The sequence below is a fragment of the Ursus arctos genome, unplaced genomic scaffold, assembly GCF_023065955.2.
Source record: "Ursus arctos isolate Adak ecotype North America unplaced genomic scaffold, UrsArc2.0 scaffold_4, whole genome shotgun sequence".
Classification (NCBI taxonomy): Eukaryota; Metazoa; Chordata; class Mammalia; order Carnivora; family Ursidae; genus Ursus; species Ursus arctos.
In genome coordinates, this window is record NW_026623056.1 from 18330920 (window position 1) to 18348705 (window position 17786).

At 44.2% G+C, this 17786-nt stretch overlaps 1 protein-coding gene across 2 annotated transcripts in view; it reads right to left on the reverse strand.

The window, feature by feature from the left end:
- DGKG (diacylglycerol kinase gamma) overlaps window positions 1-17786 on the reverse strand; it is a 192897-nt gene that overhangs the window by 70844 nt on the left and 104267 nt on the right. For both annotated transcript variants that reach the window (XM_026497095.4, XM_057306756.1), the window contains one exon: window positions 15666-15730. In XM_026497095.4, the coding sequence (XP_026352880.1) occupies window positions 15666-15730 (65 nt within the window). The remainder of the gene's footprint in view (window positions 1-15665; window positions 15731-17786) is intronic.

A 17786-nucleotide genomic window follows, 5' to 3' on the forward strand; every position in this document is an offset into this window, starting at 1 on the left:
GGGGAGAGCCCAAATGGGGCATTTCCTCTTTATTTCCATGTTATATCTATTTATGAGTCAGACTCTGACCTTGCTTTATGTTCCCTTGACCTTGAGTTCTTTTTCTTTCTGGATCCTTTCCTTTAGGCCATCTAGAAACCCTTCCTCAATGCAAATACACTGATCTCTTAAGCTTCCTGAAGCCCATTCATTCGCTCATCTGGTAGGAGACCAATTACCATGTGCAGCACCAATAATTTGTGACCAAGGTCAAGCAAGAAAAATAAATAATTGGCCCCCATCACATGCCTAAGGTTATAGTTCTTGAGCAATAACATGACAACTTGGAGGGCCACGGATCTTATGAGGCCTGGAAATGTGTTTATTTGACTTGCACCATGGTTTTTTAAATTGGAGGGTTTTATATACACACCTGCAACCCAGCTTCTCTTGAGAAATCGGATTTGTTAATACTGGGTTGCTTTCCAACCTGGCAGGAATTGGCTGGAGCTGAGTGCTGGCTGTGCCCATGACAGAGAGCACATGCTCTCCAGGTTGCTAGAATCCCCACCACTCCTTAGAGCCCCACGTCCTCTCACCTCCCTCACTTACGTTAACTACCTAGCCTCTGCTGCCATTTGGATTTGTGAGACCTTTGTAGTTTCCTCCGAGGAATTTTCCTAGGAGCTGCCTCACAAGTGTCTCCCCACCTCCTTCCCTGATTCTTCCCATTTGAGCTGCTGGTACCTTTGGCCACGAGTCCTCATATGTGTCTAATGTCAAGGGCTAACCAGTTGCAGCAGAGTAAGAATTCAAGCCTTTGGCATTGCACTGATCATGTACACGGAAACAGAACAGCATCCCAAGTCCACCTCTTCAGAGAAAAAAAATATCTTCAGTTGCTGTGTGTTTACAGGTCAGGCATAACATGGTAGGTTTATCGACTGTCTGATGATCACGGAACACCAAGTAATGAACTCGTCCTTTACTGAAGAAGTAACTGAAGCTCGTGTTTGCCTTTCCCCTGAATTTTTCACTTTGCACAAATGTATGAATGCTAACATTATGCTATCAAGTCTTGATTATTAAAGGACAGATTATTATCCAGTCCTCAAATCTCTTCTGTTCTAATGCATTCGCTTATTGTTGGTGGTTTCATTTTTCTTTAGTATAGTTATTGCTAGCTTGTTGGAGAGCAAAATTAAAAGTACAAATCATGAACCAGGCCATCAGATCAAGTCAGAGGGCATCCTGTTTTATTATCTTTATCTCAACCCTGCACATGTTTTCAGAAACCCTGATTATGAGCAGCCTCCGTTCCCCTCCCTGCCCAAGTTCAGGGACGAGGTGATACAGGAGAGGAAAGGGAGAACCTGATGAATGAGAATGTTAATTAACAAGAATGTATTGATAGCTCCAATGAGTTTCACTAAGACTAACAGTTTGGAGTTTTAATTCACCCATGATGTTCCTACCACCTCCACTGCCCTATGGTAATCCAAAACTGGAGATTACAGACACACTTTCAGCCCACTGAGTTCAAAGGCAAGGTAGGGTACTTGGCTTGATTGGCACTTTGGAATGCTCTCCAAAAAGGTCCACTTTTGAGATTAAAGGGACTCTCCATTCAACAGAATCGAAAACATCTTGTTACTAGACAATGAGGAGTTTCAATCTAAGTGTAGGTCCAATAAACAGGACTATGTAGCATTTATGTAAGTCCCTGACGCTTTAGCAATTGGAGGGTATAAGTACATTCTTGGAATGAGGAGAGCCTCTCTTTCATTGAAGAGCATTAGAAGATAGGGAAACCACTTTCTTAGTAAAAGGTGAAGTGGCAAAGCCAAAAGAAAAAGGAAATTAAACACTCATTCAATCTTCAAAGCAGAGGTCTATAATCTTCAAAGTAGAGATTTGATGACCCCTCTCAGAGGGGTGTTTACCGAAAGATGATTACACTGGGAAGGGGGCTGACACCTAAGGGCCTGTCCAAAGCTTGGAGTCTGCACGTTATTATTACAGTTAAGAATTACAACACTATACATGTAAACGAGAGAGTCTTACAGTGTACTTGCTTATGTACTGCTCTGTGTTCTTCTTACAAATCCCCCTAATAATCAGTAGTATCACACCAACGTCTGAAACATTGCAAATCCACTCCTTTATCTGCTTTCATTCTCAGAAGCATCCTGTGAGATGGCTGTAATTTCCATTTTATACACCAGAAAATGGAGAATCAGAGAAGTGAGTAACTTTCCCAAGGGCAGAGAGTAAGTAAGAGGCAGGGAGGAAGCTGACACTCAGTTCGGAGTTTTGGATGCAGTAAAACCCAGGGATTAGTATCTACATTTCATGTGAGGGGAACACAGCCTAACATATGGAGTCGTAAAGCCATTTGCCCAGGGTTTCTGGAGAGATAATTTACTTATTTCACCAGAGAGTTACTCGGTTTCCTGATAAGTACAGCAAAAGGCTGCTTTCAAAAGTTCCTTTGGCCAAGTAACAAATGCATTAAAACTGTCTTTAGTAAATGTTGTTTTAAAAGAAGAAATAAAATTAATTTGAATCTTTCTTGGGAATATCTATTGTTTTTCAGTCTTTCTTTCATTAAACATGTGCAAGTATGAACAGTTTAAAAAAATATATCAGACGGAATATGCTAATCACGTCAGCTCTAAATATAAAGATGGATTCTGGTGGATCACGGAAACGCCCCAATGCAAAAGACGGTCATTCTCCAAAGTTCTAATTAGTAAAGTATAACAGAGGGATAATAAACTCTGATATTCTTTTCTTTGGAGATAAAAAAACCAAGCAAACAAAAACCATGTTAAATTAAGTTTAGAGGCCGCCTAAGTCAACTTCTGCATGAGAGAATCTGAAATCGTGGTAGTGAGGAAGAGGGAATGACGTGTGGAATCTCGTTCAATATGAATTTCTACTTCCACAACCAAACAACATGCTTCACAGTTCAGGGCCGGTGAAAAAAGCCCCGTGGTTGGTTTCCACTGTTTTCCTGGCCCTGATTTGCACGAACTCCCCCAGGTTAGCAGAGCTGGTTTGCGTTTGCCTCTCTCCTGACAGCCCTCTTCTTTCTGTCTCCCTGAGGCTTCCCTTGTCTCCTCTCTCTCTCAGTGTCTCTCTGACCTAACACCCTGTACACCCATACATTTCAGGATAAAGGTCCCTGTGTTCCTAGAAGCCCTGAAATTTGGCCTCTGGAAATACTTGGCAAGATAATTCATTTCTTCACTGACCTATTCAAAAAGGATCTGCTGACTGACTACCTCCTCCCCATCCACTCAGTCACCTGTAGGATAACGTGTCTCCCATGCACGGAGATCGAGCCGCGGCTGCCTCCCACCTGCCTTCCCACCCCCCTCAGAACTGCTCGCCTCTTTCTTCACATCCAGCGTCCTCTCGCATGGCACGTCTGCCCTTTGCCCAGCCTGCTTCTGTCCTCCTAGCATGCACCTGGCTCCTTCTTTCCTCAGGGCATTCCCATTTCTTTCTCAAGCCCAAATGTAACCTTCTTTCTGAAGTCGAATCCCACTTTCCCAATTTGGTGCTCCCACAATATGCTCATTATTCATGGCTCCTTGTTCAAACAAAGCCCACCACATTCTATTGTATTTCCTTCTTCTGTGAGGGCTTGAGGGGGGGAGGGTGGGTGGGTATGGTTGGTTAAACTGTGTTCTCCAAGAAGCTCTGTTGAATCCCTAACCCCAGTACTTGTGAACGCGACTGTATTTGAAACTGGGGTCTCTGCAAATGTAATCAAGTTAAGATGATGTCATACTGGGTTAGGGTGGGCCAAATCCAACGACTGGTGTCCTTGTAAGAAGAGAGAAATCTGGACAGAGAGACGCAGAGACACAGAGGGAGAATGCATGTGAAGATGAAGTCAGGGATTGGAGTTATGCAGCTACACGCCAAGGGACGCCAAGAATTGCTGGCAACCACCGGAAGCAAGAAGAGAGGCCTGGAACAGATTCTCCCTCAGAGTCTGGGAAGGAACCAATCCTGCTGACACCTTGATTTCAGACTTTTAGCCTCCAGAATTGTGGAGGAATAAATTTCTGTTGTTGGAAGACACCCAGTTTGTGGTAATATGTCATGGCAGCCTTAGGAAGCTAATACAGTTGGTGATAGCTTCTGGATATGCTCATCTTCCCCGCTAGACCCATGGGCTCCTGGAAGTAGGGGCTGTGGTAATCCATCTTTTCTCGGTCCCAGCACAAGACTGACACAGAATAGACGCTCAGCACGTTTTGGCCGAATGAGGGAATGTGCTCAGCACCCTCCTTCTGCTTTGAGGACAGTGGATCCCCAGAAGGGTTCACTTCTCTGAGTGAGCGAGCTTAGGAATGAGGTGGAGAGATAACGGTTCAGCATCAAAACAATGACTTAGAGAAGACAAACAGGAAAAATCAAAGTGGGGAAAAATGCATCAAAAACCTTGTAGGTGAGGGGCGCCTGAGCGGCTCAGTCGTTAAGCGTCTGCCTTCAGCTCGGGTCATGATCCCAGCGTTCTGGGATGGAGCCCCGCATCGGGCTCCCTGCTCAACAGGAAGCCTGCTTCTCCTTCTCCCACTCCCCCTGCTTGTGTTCCCTCTCTTGCTGCCTCTCTCTGTCAAATAAATAAATAAAATCCTAAAACAAAACAAAACCTTGTAGGTGGACCGTAAGAGAAAGTGGAGGCCAGAGCTGGGGTTGGTCATGGAGGGAGTGTTTCATGTATTTTGGACTGCATTTTGAAACAATGGGTGATGGTCAGGCCCCAGAAGGAGACGCCATATGAGACTGAGGAGTTAGGGTGGAGGGGGGAAGGGGAGAGCAACAGAGCAAGCAAACGATACGGCTGCACTGGCATTTGGGAGGAGATGTTTATAAAGGGTCCCAAGGGCAAAGCAAGTGAGTTTAAATGCTATAAAATGGGACAAGGATTGTGGTAGCAAGTCCTTGTGTGACAGAAACAGGACAAAAACATGGGCGGCTGCCAAACTGAGGGCCTGAGAACAAAGAGTATGAGGATGGCCAGGGGCCTGCTGAGGAAATCCTGAGGAGGGGACATTGCGGGGACCCTCTGGGAGCTGAGGAACAAAGGAGGTAAAGGTCTCCTAGGGGGCACCCCTGTTGGTTGTTGGGTGGGAGACAGAAGGCCCTCATTCAGTGGGTACCATAAGCTCACCCCTGAGCTCAGAGAAGATGATGTGTTTGTCACCCGGATGAATGAGTCTGGCTCCTTTTTTAAGAAACCTTTGCAAGATATTCCACAACTTTTCTCAATAACTCATTTTAGCCTTTAATAGGTCTCCAGGCCAGGAGACTCTTCCTCCCATCCAAAACAGCAATTCCTCACTTTAGAAGCACATTTTCCCCCCTCATTCTTTCCTGAGCCGAGATGAAGAGTAAGGTGTGGTCACTATTTCCTGTTGTGAATCCTTCACACACTTGAGGCCTAGTCCCAACACATTCTCTGTTTTTCCTCTCAAAAAAAAAAAAAAAAGATTTTGGTTTATTTAAGGTTTTCTCATAGGGCCGTTAATAATTTCTATGGTTGTTCTTTAGTCTCTTTCCTGGGTGTTTCCTTGGTCATGGAGCACCACAACAGGCATCCAGAGATGCAGGGAAATGCAGCAGGATCCGTGGTGGCTGCAAAGTCAGACCTAGGTCTTAATAGCAGCTCCCCTGTTACTTAGTTGTATGCTCTTGAGCAAGCCGCATCATCTCTCTGAGCCTCAATTTCCTCATCTGTCAAATGGATCAATAATATTTACCTTATACTTGGAGAGTTGTGCCGGTTAAAAATAATGTACATGAAATTCTTGAAAACATCAAAAACTGATGCCTCCCATTGTCAGTGTAGGTTGGAACCCTGCTGATTACGCTGGGAAAACCACCTCTTCAGGACTTTAATAAACACCTGGACAGTCTGTGTGTTTAGCCACTGTACCACTGCATAATTCAGTTGGCAACTCTTGCTACCTCTCATGGCCACCTAAAACACAAACTGGTATTATTCTAATACAGTAAAACCAATGTACAGGACGAGAACTGCGCTAAGAGAGTCAAATTTTCAAATTTTCCTCCCACAAAAGTAGAGTTGCATAACATATCAAACAATCATTTTACTTGCAAAGGGAATTGAGTAATGATATCTTTAAAACTCTCATATTGACTGAACAAAATCATTGGGATTTTTTTTTTTAATTAGAGAAGACTAATAAAATTCCCACTGCAGATAAACTCACTCTAATCAGATCTTTCATATCCGCTTCCCTCCAAAACCTATAAATGCTACTGTGTTAACAGTATTTTTAAAAAAGATTTATTTATTTGATGGGGGGGAGGAGAGTGAGTGTGAGTTGGGGGAGGGACAGAGGAAGAGGGAAAGAATCCTCAAGCAGACACCCCGTTGAGCTCAGAGCCCAATACAGGGCTCGATCCCAGGACCCTGAGATCACAACCTGAGCCGAAAGCAAGAGTTGGACCCTTGGCCATCCAGGTGCCCCTACTGTGTTAACAGTGTTTTAAAACAGTGTGCACGTTGTGGTCTCAAGTAAATAAAAGTGTACAGTGCAAGTCCAAAAAAAATACATTATAATGCTAACTGTGTTTATTTCCTGGGGGACAATATGATTTTTTTTCCACAATAAGTCTTAATTACTCGTAGAAAGAAAATTTGTTTTGAGAAATGGTACATATAACTTTACAAAAACATGTTATCAAAAATATTTAAAAATACGTGTATCAAGTAAACTGCTGAAATGCACCAAAAAGGTAATATTGTGTTTCTGAGTGATGGCACTATGAGTGTTGTTTTCTTCTTTAACCTCTCTGAACTTTACAAATTATTTATTTACTTATTTTAGAATATTTCTTATTTTTTAAAAAAGATTTTATTTATTTATTTGACAGAGAGAGAGAGCACAAGCAGGGGAGGAGCAACAGGCAGAGGGACAGGAAGAAGCAGGCTCCCCGCTGAGCAGGGAGCCCGATGTGGGGCTCAATCCCAGGACCCTGGGACCATGACCTGAGCTGAAGGCAGATGCTTAACTGACTGAGCTACCCAGGCACCCCTACAAATTATTTATAATGATAGTGCAATGTATTATGTAATCATATTTTATGATATATTATTAAATAATGATAAATGCATTGAAAAAATTTTATCAAGATAAATGAAGAGAAAAAAGCATGTCATATATTGCTGTATTGATGACTCATGTCCTATGACCAATAGATATTTACCCCTTTCAGAGAATCACCAAATCTCAGAGTTTAAGGGCTTCTGAGTCATCCAAGATGATTATTATTTGATATAGGATCTATTTTTGTAATAATGTAAATAATAATAATAATCTACTATCGATGTACCAAGCCCTTGTAATAAGCACTTTAAATGCATTGCTTCATTGGAACTTCAGAATCATTCTATGGTACTTAGGGAAGGTATTTGTAGTAGGCAGAATAACGTCTTGAAAATGTCCATGTTTTAATTCCTGGAAGCTGTGAATATGTTAATTCATATGGCAGAAGGCAATTAAAGTTGCAGGTGAAATTGAAATTGGCAGTCAGCTAACCCTTAGAGAGGGAGATGATCCTGAGTTATCTGAATGGGTCCAGTATAATCATAAGGGTCCTTTTAAGCGGAAGAGGGAAGCAGAAGGAGACTGTCAAAAGACTTGACTGGCCATTGCTGGCTTTAAAGATAGAAGGGGGGCCCAGCCAAGGAATGTAGACAACCTCTAGATGCAAGAAAAGTTAAGGAAATGGATTTTTGCCTAGAGCCACCAGAAAGGAATGCAGCCCTGAGGATACCTTGATCTTAGCCCAGTGAGACCTATTTCAGATTTCTGACCTCCAGAACTGCAATATGATAGATTAGTGTTTTTTAAGGCACTTAGTTTGTGGTAATTTGCTGCAGCATCCATAGGAAACAGAGTGTTATATCCCAATTTTGCAGGTGAGCAGACTAAGGCTTAGACGAGTAGCTAGACGAAGGTTGCACATAAGTGGTTATGACAACTCCAGCACTTGAATCTAGGTTGTCTCACGATAGCACCTGTACCTGGCCTCACTGGAGCCCCAGATGTCTGTCCAGTACCTGCCTGAACATTAAAATCTAAAAACGCTCTCATCAGTAACCCCCTGCACTTGAGGATGGCTCTAACTGGTAGAACTAATGTCCCATATTTGATGCTTAAAGTGATCACTTTTCCCATTGATTTATCAGGCAAAATAACCCAATGCCTCCTTAATGAGAAATACTTTTTAAATATATGAGGTCAATAATCATTTCTCCCTAAGACTTCTCTTCTTTGGGTGAAACAATCCCAGATTCAGTCTTTCCTTATAAGACACTAAATTCTAGCACTTTCCTGACCTCTTCCCTCTGGAAAGCATCCACACTGTCAACACCCATTTGAGGACCTAGCCAGTTCTTAACCTCACTTTGATTTTCTTCCAGGAGCTTATCATGCTGACCTTAACCCTTCTGAACTTGATGCTATATTACATCTTGAGCTCTTTGATGGAAATATTTCTAAAAATCAATCAATTGATAAATACTGATAATTTTTGGATTATCTGTTCTAAAGACTTGAAAATAAAGCTTGCTTTCAAGTTCCTTTTGATATTATCACAAACTGATTCCACTCTTTGTTGACATGAATCATACCTTCCTTGTTTTAGCCTGGCAGGGGCTAGAAGAAAAGGTCTGTTAAGCTACAATAAAGAACTGTTCTGGCAAACCAGCAACTTTGTAAGGAGCTTTGGGATATCATAGGCTGCTCCTGTGTACTGGTCGGGGAAGCTGTGCTGTTTGTTCCAGTGGGCTGGGGGGCCAGGAGGAAGATGAAGGAACTGTTAAGAGGCAATGTGACTTCAGGGCACCTGGGTGGCTCAGTTGGTTAAGCATCTGCCTCTTGATTTTGGCTCAGGACATGAACTCAGGGTCGTGAGACAGAGCCCCATGTAGGGCTCTGTGCCCAGTGGGAAGTCTGCTGGAGATTCTCTCTTTCCCTCTGCCCCTCTCCCCTGTGCTTTTTCTCTCTCGAAAATAAAAAATCTTAAAAAAAAATGAAAGAGTCAATGTGATTACATCATATTATTAAAATGCTGTGAATCTTTAAGGTAGAGAGACTTGCGCACAAATATTGGTAAGATCCACAGCTCTAAATGATGAGTGTTGCTGTTCCCTTGTTTCTGCAAATAATCAAGGGCTGACTGTAAACAAATAAGACAGCCAAGAAAAACCCCTGAACTTATGCAGTTGCATAACGATGAATGCTTGGTGGAAAAAACATGAACCCATATTTCATTCATTTTATTCCCTGTATCTCTTCCAAGGATGGGTGGGGAGGGTGGGGGATAAAACATTTTTGTGGGCTAGTACATAAACATTCCAGTAATTAAGTAAGCTGCTCTGTCAGAACTGACTTGAAGAGTCAAAGGTACTTGAACACAAAACATAAGGTTTGTGTTTTCTTTTTAAATACCTACGGGAGTAAGAATAAAAATAGAAATGCCACAATCAACTTCATTGGGGGTTTTTCTGAATCCCAAATGTTTGAAAAAAATAGTTTGATATACTGAGGGACACAGGTGCAGACAGTCTGGACTTGTGGGTGCCTAGGGCAGGTCTTTCTTGGGTGCCGAATATTGGAGGAAGAGGAGCAAAACCCAGTTCAGGGCACAGAATGAAACCTCCAATGGTGAGGATTTTCATCCTGCTGTGTCTGCTGCTGTGTACCCTAATGCTTTGGGAAAGTCAAACACCAGGGCCGTAACACTAGGCTACCTCACAGGGCTCCTGGAAAGAATAACTTGGAATGGTTTCATTTTTAGATTAAAAAAAAAAAGAAAATCTTAGGTAAATGGTGATACAGTCTATGTTTTTGACTACATTGCATACTACAGGTACTCAAGAGGGCAGGCCCTTCATTTTCAGAATTGTATGATTTGAGCTTTGCTGCTTTCTATTTTTGCCTCCCACAGAACATCTCTGTGTTCATCTAAAGTAGGAGAAGAGATGCTCAGTGGGTGAGGGGAGAGTCAACATGAATAAAGGAAGGGTCGTCACGTCTCGTGTTTAACTGCCCTTGGCAATCCCCCTACCCACCAGCAGTGCACTCCATGGCCCCAGCTGGTAAGCCCTAGGTATCCCAGGAAGCACATGGCACCTGTCCTGCAACTCCCCCTTACTCACTCCTACCCTGTTCCTCTTCCTACCACATCAGCTGGGGTCTGTGACCACAACCTTGATCCTGTCTTTAGCCTCACCTTGGCATTTGGACTTAGCATCTTTGGTGTTCAGACCCCAGATCTCGGCCTCTTGAACACTCATGGAGCCCATAAAGGGAATTTTCTCTATAGCTCCAGTCCTAGAGAATCCAACTCAATCCTGGCTAATTGATGCTATCCTCCCATCCCCTAGGAGAGAGATTTAGATAGATTAAATGTATCACAGATGGGGTCTCCTCCAACTTTTAGTTGTCCTCCAACTTCTCAGTTCAAGGGCCATGCCAATAAAGCAAAGGCATCAGGTGACTGATTTCATTGGCAATTTAAGGCAATGTTTTCCTCATGCTTGTTATTCAACAATACTCAACAACAAATGTTTATCGATTACCCACTGTGTGCCATGAACTTACACACAATCTCCTTATACTTACAGCAACCTTGCGAGATTTTCGGGGGAGGAAGCAAAGGATTAAAGAGATTAAGTAACTTGCCCAAGGTCACGCAGCTAGTAAGTGGCAGAGCCAAGTTTTGATGCCAACTTAGACTATACCCTGCTGCCTCATTCTATAAATATCTGTTAAGGGTTTAGTTATTTGCAAGATGTATTTCCAACCTCTTAAGGTCTCAGGCTACATTAGGGCTTCTGGGGGAACCCCTCATCAATTACTCCATGGGACTGGTTCCAAGAAAGCTAACACTCCAGAGTCTATTAATTACCCAAAGGCTTTTGGGAAAGGTGGTTAGCTCTTGGTAGGAATGAAGCACTGTTTCGGTCCCTTTGAAGTGCCTAACAGGAAATATCTTGCTTCAGCCTAAACTGCTGAGGGACATATTCAAGTGGATGGCACTCAACAGGTTTGGAATAACACATTCCTCAAGTGCTCTGAGTTTCTGAGCAACAACAAAAAAATTCCACAGTTAGACTTCTTTTTCTGGACACTCAACCACGGTGACATTGGAATTTGGTAACTTTCATGCATATATTCCATATATGAAAAAATCCTTCACAGAGAGTTAATCCAGAAACTCAATGGAGGACTGGTTCTTAGATATCTGCAAGACTTCCGTGGTGTCATCAGTTCAACTGCTAATACTGACTACTGCCTGTTTGAGGGACTGATGATCCCTTCCCTCCTCCCTCGTTGAAGCCCTTTTTCCTCCATTCCTTTACCTTTATTGCAAACTTCCCCCCTCTGTGAGCCCTGGCACATGTGAGGTTTTTTTAAAAAAAATAAATTCCTTTCTCCTTGCCAGGACCAGCTTATGGAAGAAAAACCTACATAGGTGCAAGGAGCTCAACACTCAGAAGGGCTCTGTTACTTGGTTTAATTAATGCTCTACTCCCATGGACTTGAAATTCTTCATAATTTTGTACAAGGGGCCCTGCATTTTAACCTGGCACTGGGCTGCACCAGTCATGTATTCGGTCCTGCTCTGTGCCATGGACACTGAGATAGGGAGAAGGGTCATACCACACAAATTAAGAGTGGGTGGTGTGCCCGTGGTCCCCCTTTGGAACTCAGCAGGCATTTTCCCACAGAGACAATCCATAAAGATGGATAGAGGTGATAAAAGTTCTACCCTCCTTTGCCTCAATATTTTCATCTCTAAAATGGAGATAGTGGCACTTACCCTCGCATGTTGCTGTGAGCATTGAGAGGGACCATGTACGTAGTACCCATCAGCGTGTTTGATGTACAACACGTATTTGATGAATGAAATCCACTGGAGACAGCAAGTGCAGAAAATAGAGTTTGAACTCTGGAGGAGTTAGGAGCTAGCTTAGAATCACATCAGCTCCGGTGCTTAAAAAGATATTTGACTTTAGTTAGGTGACTTGGCCTCCCCCAGCCTCAGTGTCTTTATCTATAAAATGCCTTTATCTAATATTTGCCTTGGAGGGTGATCTTGAGATTTCAATAATATAATGTATTTCAAGAACCTAGTTTATCACCTGGCATCTAGTAGGAGCTCAAAAAATACTGGTTCTTACTTTGGTTCCCTTATAACACCATCTCTGCACTCTAAACAATTCATTTACAAGTGAAGTAAGGATACAACCATTAATAAGTGTCTTACACTAGCCAACTTTCTTGATGCTGTTTGACCTCGAAAAGGAAGCTCCTTGTATGTGAAAATCACTTTGTAACAAGTATTTGAAGATTTTTCTTCCTTCTTTGCTAGACTATGAATTCCCTGAAGGCAAGAATCAGGTTTCATTTACCCTTGTAGCCTAGAACACCTTCTAACACATGTTAGAATCTCAGTTGAATTAAATCTGTCTTCTGTTGTTTATGCCAACAACGAGATGATAATTTTTCATAATATTTCTAAATGAGCAAGTAATTATTAGCTTGTCAATGATTAGGAAGTAGAATGCACCAAAAATAGCCCCATCTCTGCCATTAAAGGCCTTTTTATTCTTGCCCATCGCACTTGGCTCATGTTCCTGCATTCTTGGGTCTGGTTCTTGCTCCATTAACAAAGCTATCCCACTAGGGAACATAACTTCTTTTGAACAACCGACCACCTTCTCTGGAAACAACCTGTGTAGAGAAGCCACTGGAGGAAGAATTTCCTAAAACCCCAACCAAACCCCAAGCCCCTTTTAGGATTTAAGGAGGCCTCAGAATTGTGACTTCTAACCATTAGAGGGCTACGGGTCCCTGCAAGAGCCTTCTGATAGTTATGGACTTTCCCTCCAGAAAACTATATGCAATGTCCTCTATACAATTTCAAGGTGTTCTTGGATCTCCTGCCACCTTTGTAACTCAGGCTAAGAATTCCTGTTAGAATAGCCCAGAAAACTGAATGAGCCATGTGAAAGATTCAAGTTCCCTGATAAATTCTAGCCATGTTCAAAACAAAACAAAACAAAACAAAACAAAACAAAACAAAACAGAACAGTTACAACTCCCTAGATTTAACCTCTGTGTTGTCCCAGAGGGCCCAGCCCGGCACCTTCACTGTAAGGTCATCCAGCCAAGCACTGACTACTCTCTGGAAAACCTAAGTTCAGCCGAGTCAAACGAAGCCTTATTTGATAATATCGTTTACATTTCCAAATCCCGGGTATCAAGCTTTCTTCCTATCCCCTGTGGCCCTTCCTAAGTTTAGCCGCTAGTGTAATGGGGTAACCATGGCAACAACCACCTGCCTATTTAAAACCATCTCCCAAGCTAAATAAGGAAGCCTGGAGAAAATGGCTGCTCGCCTGCCTCTCAGTGGACAAAGTGGGCACTCATGAGTGTTTTCCACATGAGCAAGCAGGCGGGGTAGAAGCAGCAGGGACTCAAAGTTCTTACTAGGAAGGCTGTTAGGACCTTGTGCAACAGAGCCCTTCTCTGTGCCACTAGGTCTCCACTTACTTGCAGGCACGTGGATTTACACGCAAATCTGTGTGCCTCTCATCCCGGGCGACCACATAACCTTGACCTCAACCAGGAGAAGGGTGTGCAGCTAACTGCAGAATAGTCTTATTAATGGAACGGGGCAAGTGGGAAGGAAAAACAGTCACCAGATCACAGTGAAATGCACAATTACAACTTTTTTCTGACAGAGGTATCTTTCTAATTATATTTAATCATGTGGACAATTGATGACTACTCTTAATTTATGTCCTGTGTTGACCTATTGATTTATGGAATACGGAGAAATTTCTGCCTCCCTCTGCTTCCTCACTCTCTACAAACTACAGGCATTTTGCTTCTTCCCTTGCTCTTCCCCAAGCATCTTGCCCTCTTTCACTCCTTGTTATTATCCTATTGTACATTTGCTTCCTCCTCTCTGGGCTGCCCTTCTCTTTTTGCCAACCTGGAAAATGCACACTTGTTTCCTGTGTCTTGGCATCTCCATGGCAGAAGCCCCTCCACACCAAATTCCATATCCTTGCTTTGTGTTCCCATAGGTTACTGAACACAAGTCACTGCATACCTGCCTTCCGGTCTGCGTCCCTGGACTGTGAGCCCCTACGCATGTCTGTCCAAAACCCCTACAGAACTGTGCCTGGTACGGAGTCTGTTTTCAAAAGCTAGTGTGAAATGAATGAATGAACAGAACCCCATAGATCTCACAAGCATATGGCATTTTAACAAGTATGTGTGCATGAGTATGTATAAGGCCACCTGTGTGGAAAGAGCACCTAAGAAGTCTACAATGGGTAGAAGAGAAGGAATAATTCAGTGTGTGTGTGAGAGTGACCAAGAATGTACAAGGAGGGTCAGCTGATTACAGTAAGGGTGGGGTGGAAAGTATACCTGTTAGTAGTGATTCTTAAGTGTGCATAGCCTGTGTGAGAAAGCCAGAGGGAACAGAAGGGCAGAAGGCCCACACTAAGAAGTTAGTTCAGCTAGTAGACCCCACAGATCCCTTTCCCTGAAGCTGAAGTATGTTATGATAGGACTTTCTTTTTCCCTGGTTAACCTCCCAGGAAATGGGGGTCAGGGGAAAGGAGCACGAATGAAAATGATGGTGCTCTTTGGGGGTGTGAGGGTTTAAACAAATGTCCTCAGACAACACTGGACCTCTGCTCAGAAGAGAATCCTATGGGCTACATAAGTCACTCCCTACGGGCTCAGTCTGCATTCCTCCTCCCCACCTGCTGGAGGGGTGGGGGTGGGATCCAATGGTCATCTTGAAATGGCACAACAAAGAGGAAAAGGGATGGAAATCAACCAAAGAGAAGAAAAACAGAAGAATGGAGAAAGGCATTTTAGCAATCCCAGCAGTAGCTAATGCCAGTCACAACTCACTTCTAGCATATTCCCTCCCACCAGCAAGGAGGGTTTAGTTTTGTTTGCAAAAGATCTGGTTTTCTCTCTCATATTTTTGGACCTAACATCCAGGCTTCACGCAGGCGCTGAGACTGGGACCTGGTGGGCGCCCCGGCTCGCAGCCCCGGCAGGGGCCTCCCTCTGCTGCCCTCTGCTGTCGGGGGACGGGAGGCGACGCCCTCTCTGCCCTCCCTCCCAGGCCCTGCCGCTGCCGCCCCCTCCCTTAGAGACCGAGAGAAGCCGAGGTCCCTGCCATCCTGCCTGCCCCACCCCACAGAAATTCCGGGGGGCTGGGGCTGCGGGAGCTTTCCGTCTAGAGAAAGCGGCCAAGCCCCAGGAAGGGGGGGGGGTCCAGTTAGCCAAGAGCAGATCCCCACCCCTCAAGGCGGGCATACCACGCCCTCCCTGCCGGCCGCAATCCCTCCCTCTGCGCAGCATCCTCTGGGAGGGGACAGGCGGCCAGGCTGTGGCAGGTTTCTGACACCGTTTTCTGCTTGGAAATGGAAACCCTCCTTCCGGCAACGTGGCAGGAAAGCGAAGTCCCTGGGCGGCCCGGCCAAGAACGCTTGGGTGAGAGCAGGTGGAGGCCTCGGTCTGGCCGGCTGTGTGGGGCGGGGCGGGGCCGGCGGGCAGTGCAGCGGGGCTGCAGCCTCATGGCACTCTTACCTGCTGTTGAATTTTTCAGGGTGTTTCTCTCTCATCACGTGGAATCTGTGTGCAATGGAAGCGTCCTGAAAGGGAAAGAGAGGAAAGCAGACGCCTGGTTAGTGGTCATGACCCTGCCATGCGGAAAGAAAGGAAGCACACAGGCTCTCACTGAAATCCCCCAAAGCTGGAGAGTCCTTGTCACAGGGGAGAAAAGGAGGCTCCCACAAAGGATGAACACCAGGTCCAAGGTTAGAGGCTAGCCACCAACGCTGGTAGAGCCTATGCCAAGCGACTCTTTGTAGTTTTCACTCTCGGCCATAGTTCAGGGTGAACGAAGGGGACAGCCACTGCCCTTTGAGGAGAGAGAGGGTGTCTGGGTGTGGGGGCAGTTACAGTGCAGAAACCCGTGCGTGGGGCTGAGTGTGAATTTCTGGAAATGCCTTGCCATATTAACTCTTTTTAAAAAATACTTTTTATTTTGGAATATTTTAAGACTCACAAGAAGTTGCAAAAATAGTACAGAGAGTTCCTGTATCCCTTTCACCCAGCTTCCCCCAATAACATCTTATGTAACTATGGTGCCTTGTCAAAACCAGAAACCGACTTCCGTAGATGCTGTTATACATTAATTCTAATCATCCATATCAGTAGAAATAATTAGTAGCATTGAATGACACGCTTAGTCGATAATAAAAATATATTTAAACTTCTGGCTTCTTTTACTTGATCTCCACAGAAACGACCTTCCCCCAAGGTCAAGAAGAATCTCACTACCACCTTCTAGGAACACTTTGCTGTCCTTCTATTTGCACGCCCCTTTGCTGCACTATTGGCCACTGGCTCCTCAGAACTCACTATTAGGAAGGCTCCCATGACACCATGCTTCTGGGCTCTCCATCCTCTGACCAGAACTTCTCAGCCCTGAGTCCTATCCGCAGCCTATACTCCATGTCATGGACCATTTTGAGTTCTCACACTTATTACTAGCGTCTCTGATGTCTCCACAATGTATATCTTCAGAGCCAACCCTGAGTTTCAGACCTAAAATCAAGCTCATCTTTCCTCCTCACCCTTGGTCTTTTACCCTCATTAATGGTCTCATTTTCCAGCAGAAGAATAAAGAATGTGTTGCACCCCTTTACCACTCAGGCCTCATGCCATCACATTAGGTGCAGGTGGTGGGCTTTAGAAAGAAACAGGAGAATTGGGCTGTGGGTTGGGGGGAGGGGAGTGACACAGAAACAAGGGAGCTGACTCAGATACGTGCAGGAAAAAAGCTACAGAAACTCGTTTACTACACTATGTGCCTAAAAGAGAACCAAAATTCCATGTAAGCAAATGCATATTAATTCCGTTTCTTGGTATGGACTCATAAAAGAAAATTTCTGAATGTTATCATTATTTTTTAACGCCAGGAGGTATCGTTCAGTGGAGAAGCTTTTTTTGAGCATGAGCTGTGTGTGGTGAGTAAAATAGAGGCCAATGGTGGGAGACAGAAAGTTTGGAAGCAAGTTAGGGGGCAAAGAGGGGCTTCTGTCATACTTGGCAGAGGAGTAAAAGCAGCAAGCAGCCCACTACAGAGGCAAGTCGAGGCCAAGGGCTTTTTTTAGTGTGTGTGGTTGGCCAACACTCCCTACTGAAATAACATTTTGGGTATTTAACATTTATTTTTTAAAAGATTTTATTTATTTATTTATTTATTTATTTATTTATTTATTTATGAGAGAGAGAGATCTCAAGAGCAGGGGGGAGGGTTAGAGGGAGAAGCAGACTTCCTGCTGAGCAGGGAGCCAGATGCAGGGCTTGATCCCAGGACCCCAGGATCACGACCCTAGTTGAAGGCAGACGCTCAACCAACTGAGCCACCCAGGCACCTGAGAATTTAACATTTAAACTCTAATTATTGTTTTGTTTTTCCTTTAAGACACATGGAACGTTGAAGGTCCTGGTTAGGCCCGCCTGTGGACACCTGGTGGGAAGTGTGCAGGGCCCACCAAGCCTCTGTCCCCAGCAGCTTCTCCAGGCAGCAGGCCTTCATTCTCCCTCCCTGGCTCCGATCAAGTTTCAGTGAACACTCTGAATAAGATTCATGTGACATCTGTCAAATGCTTCTCTAGAATTCGAGAAAACATTCCATCT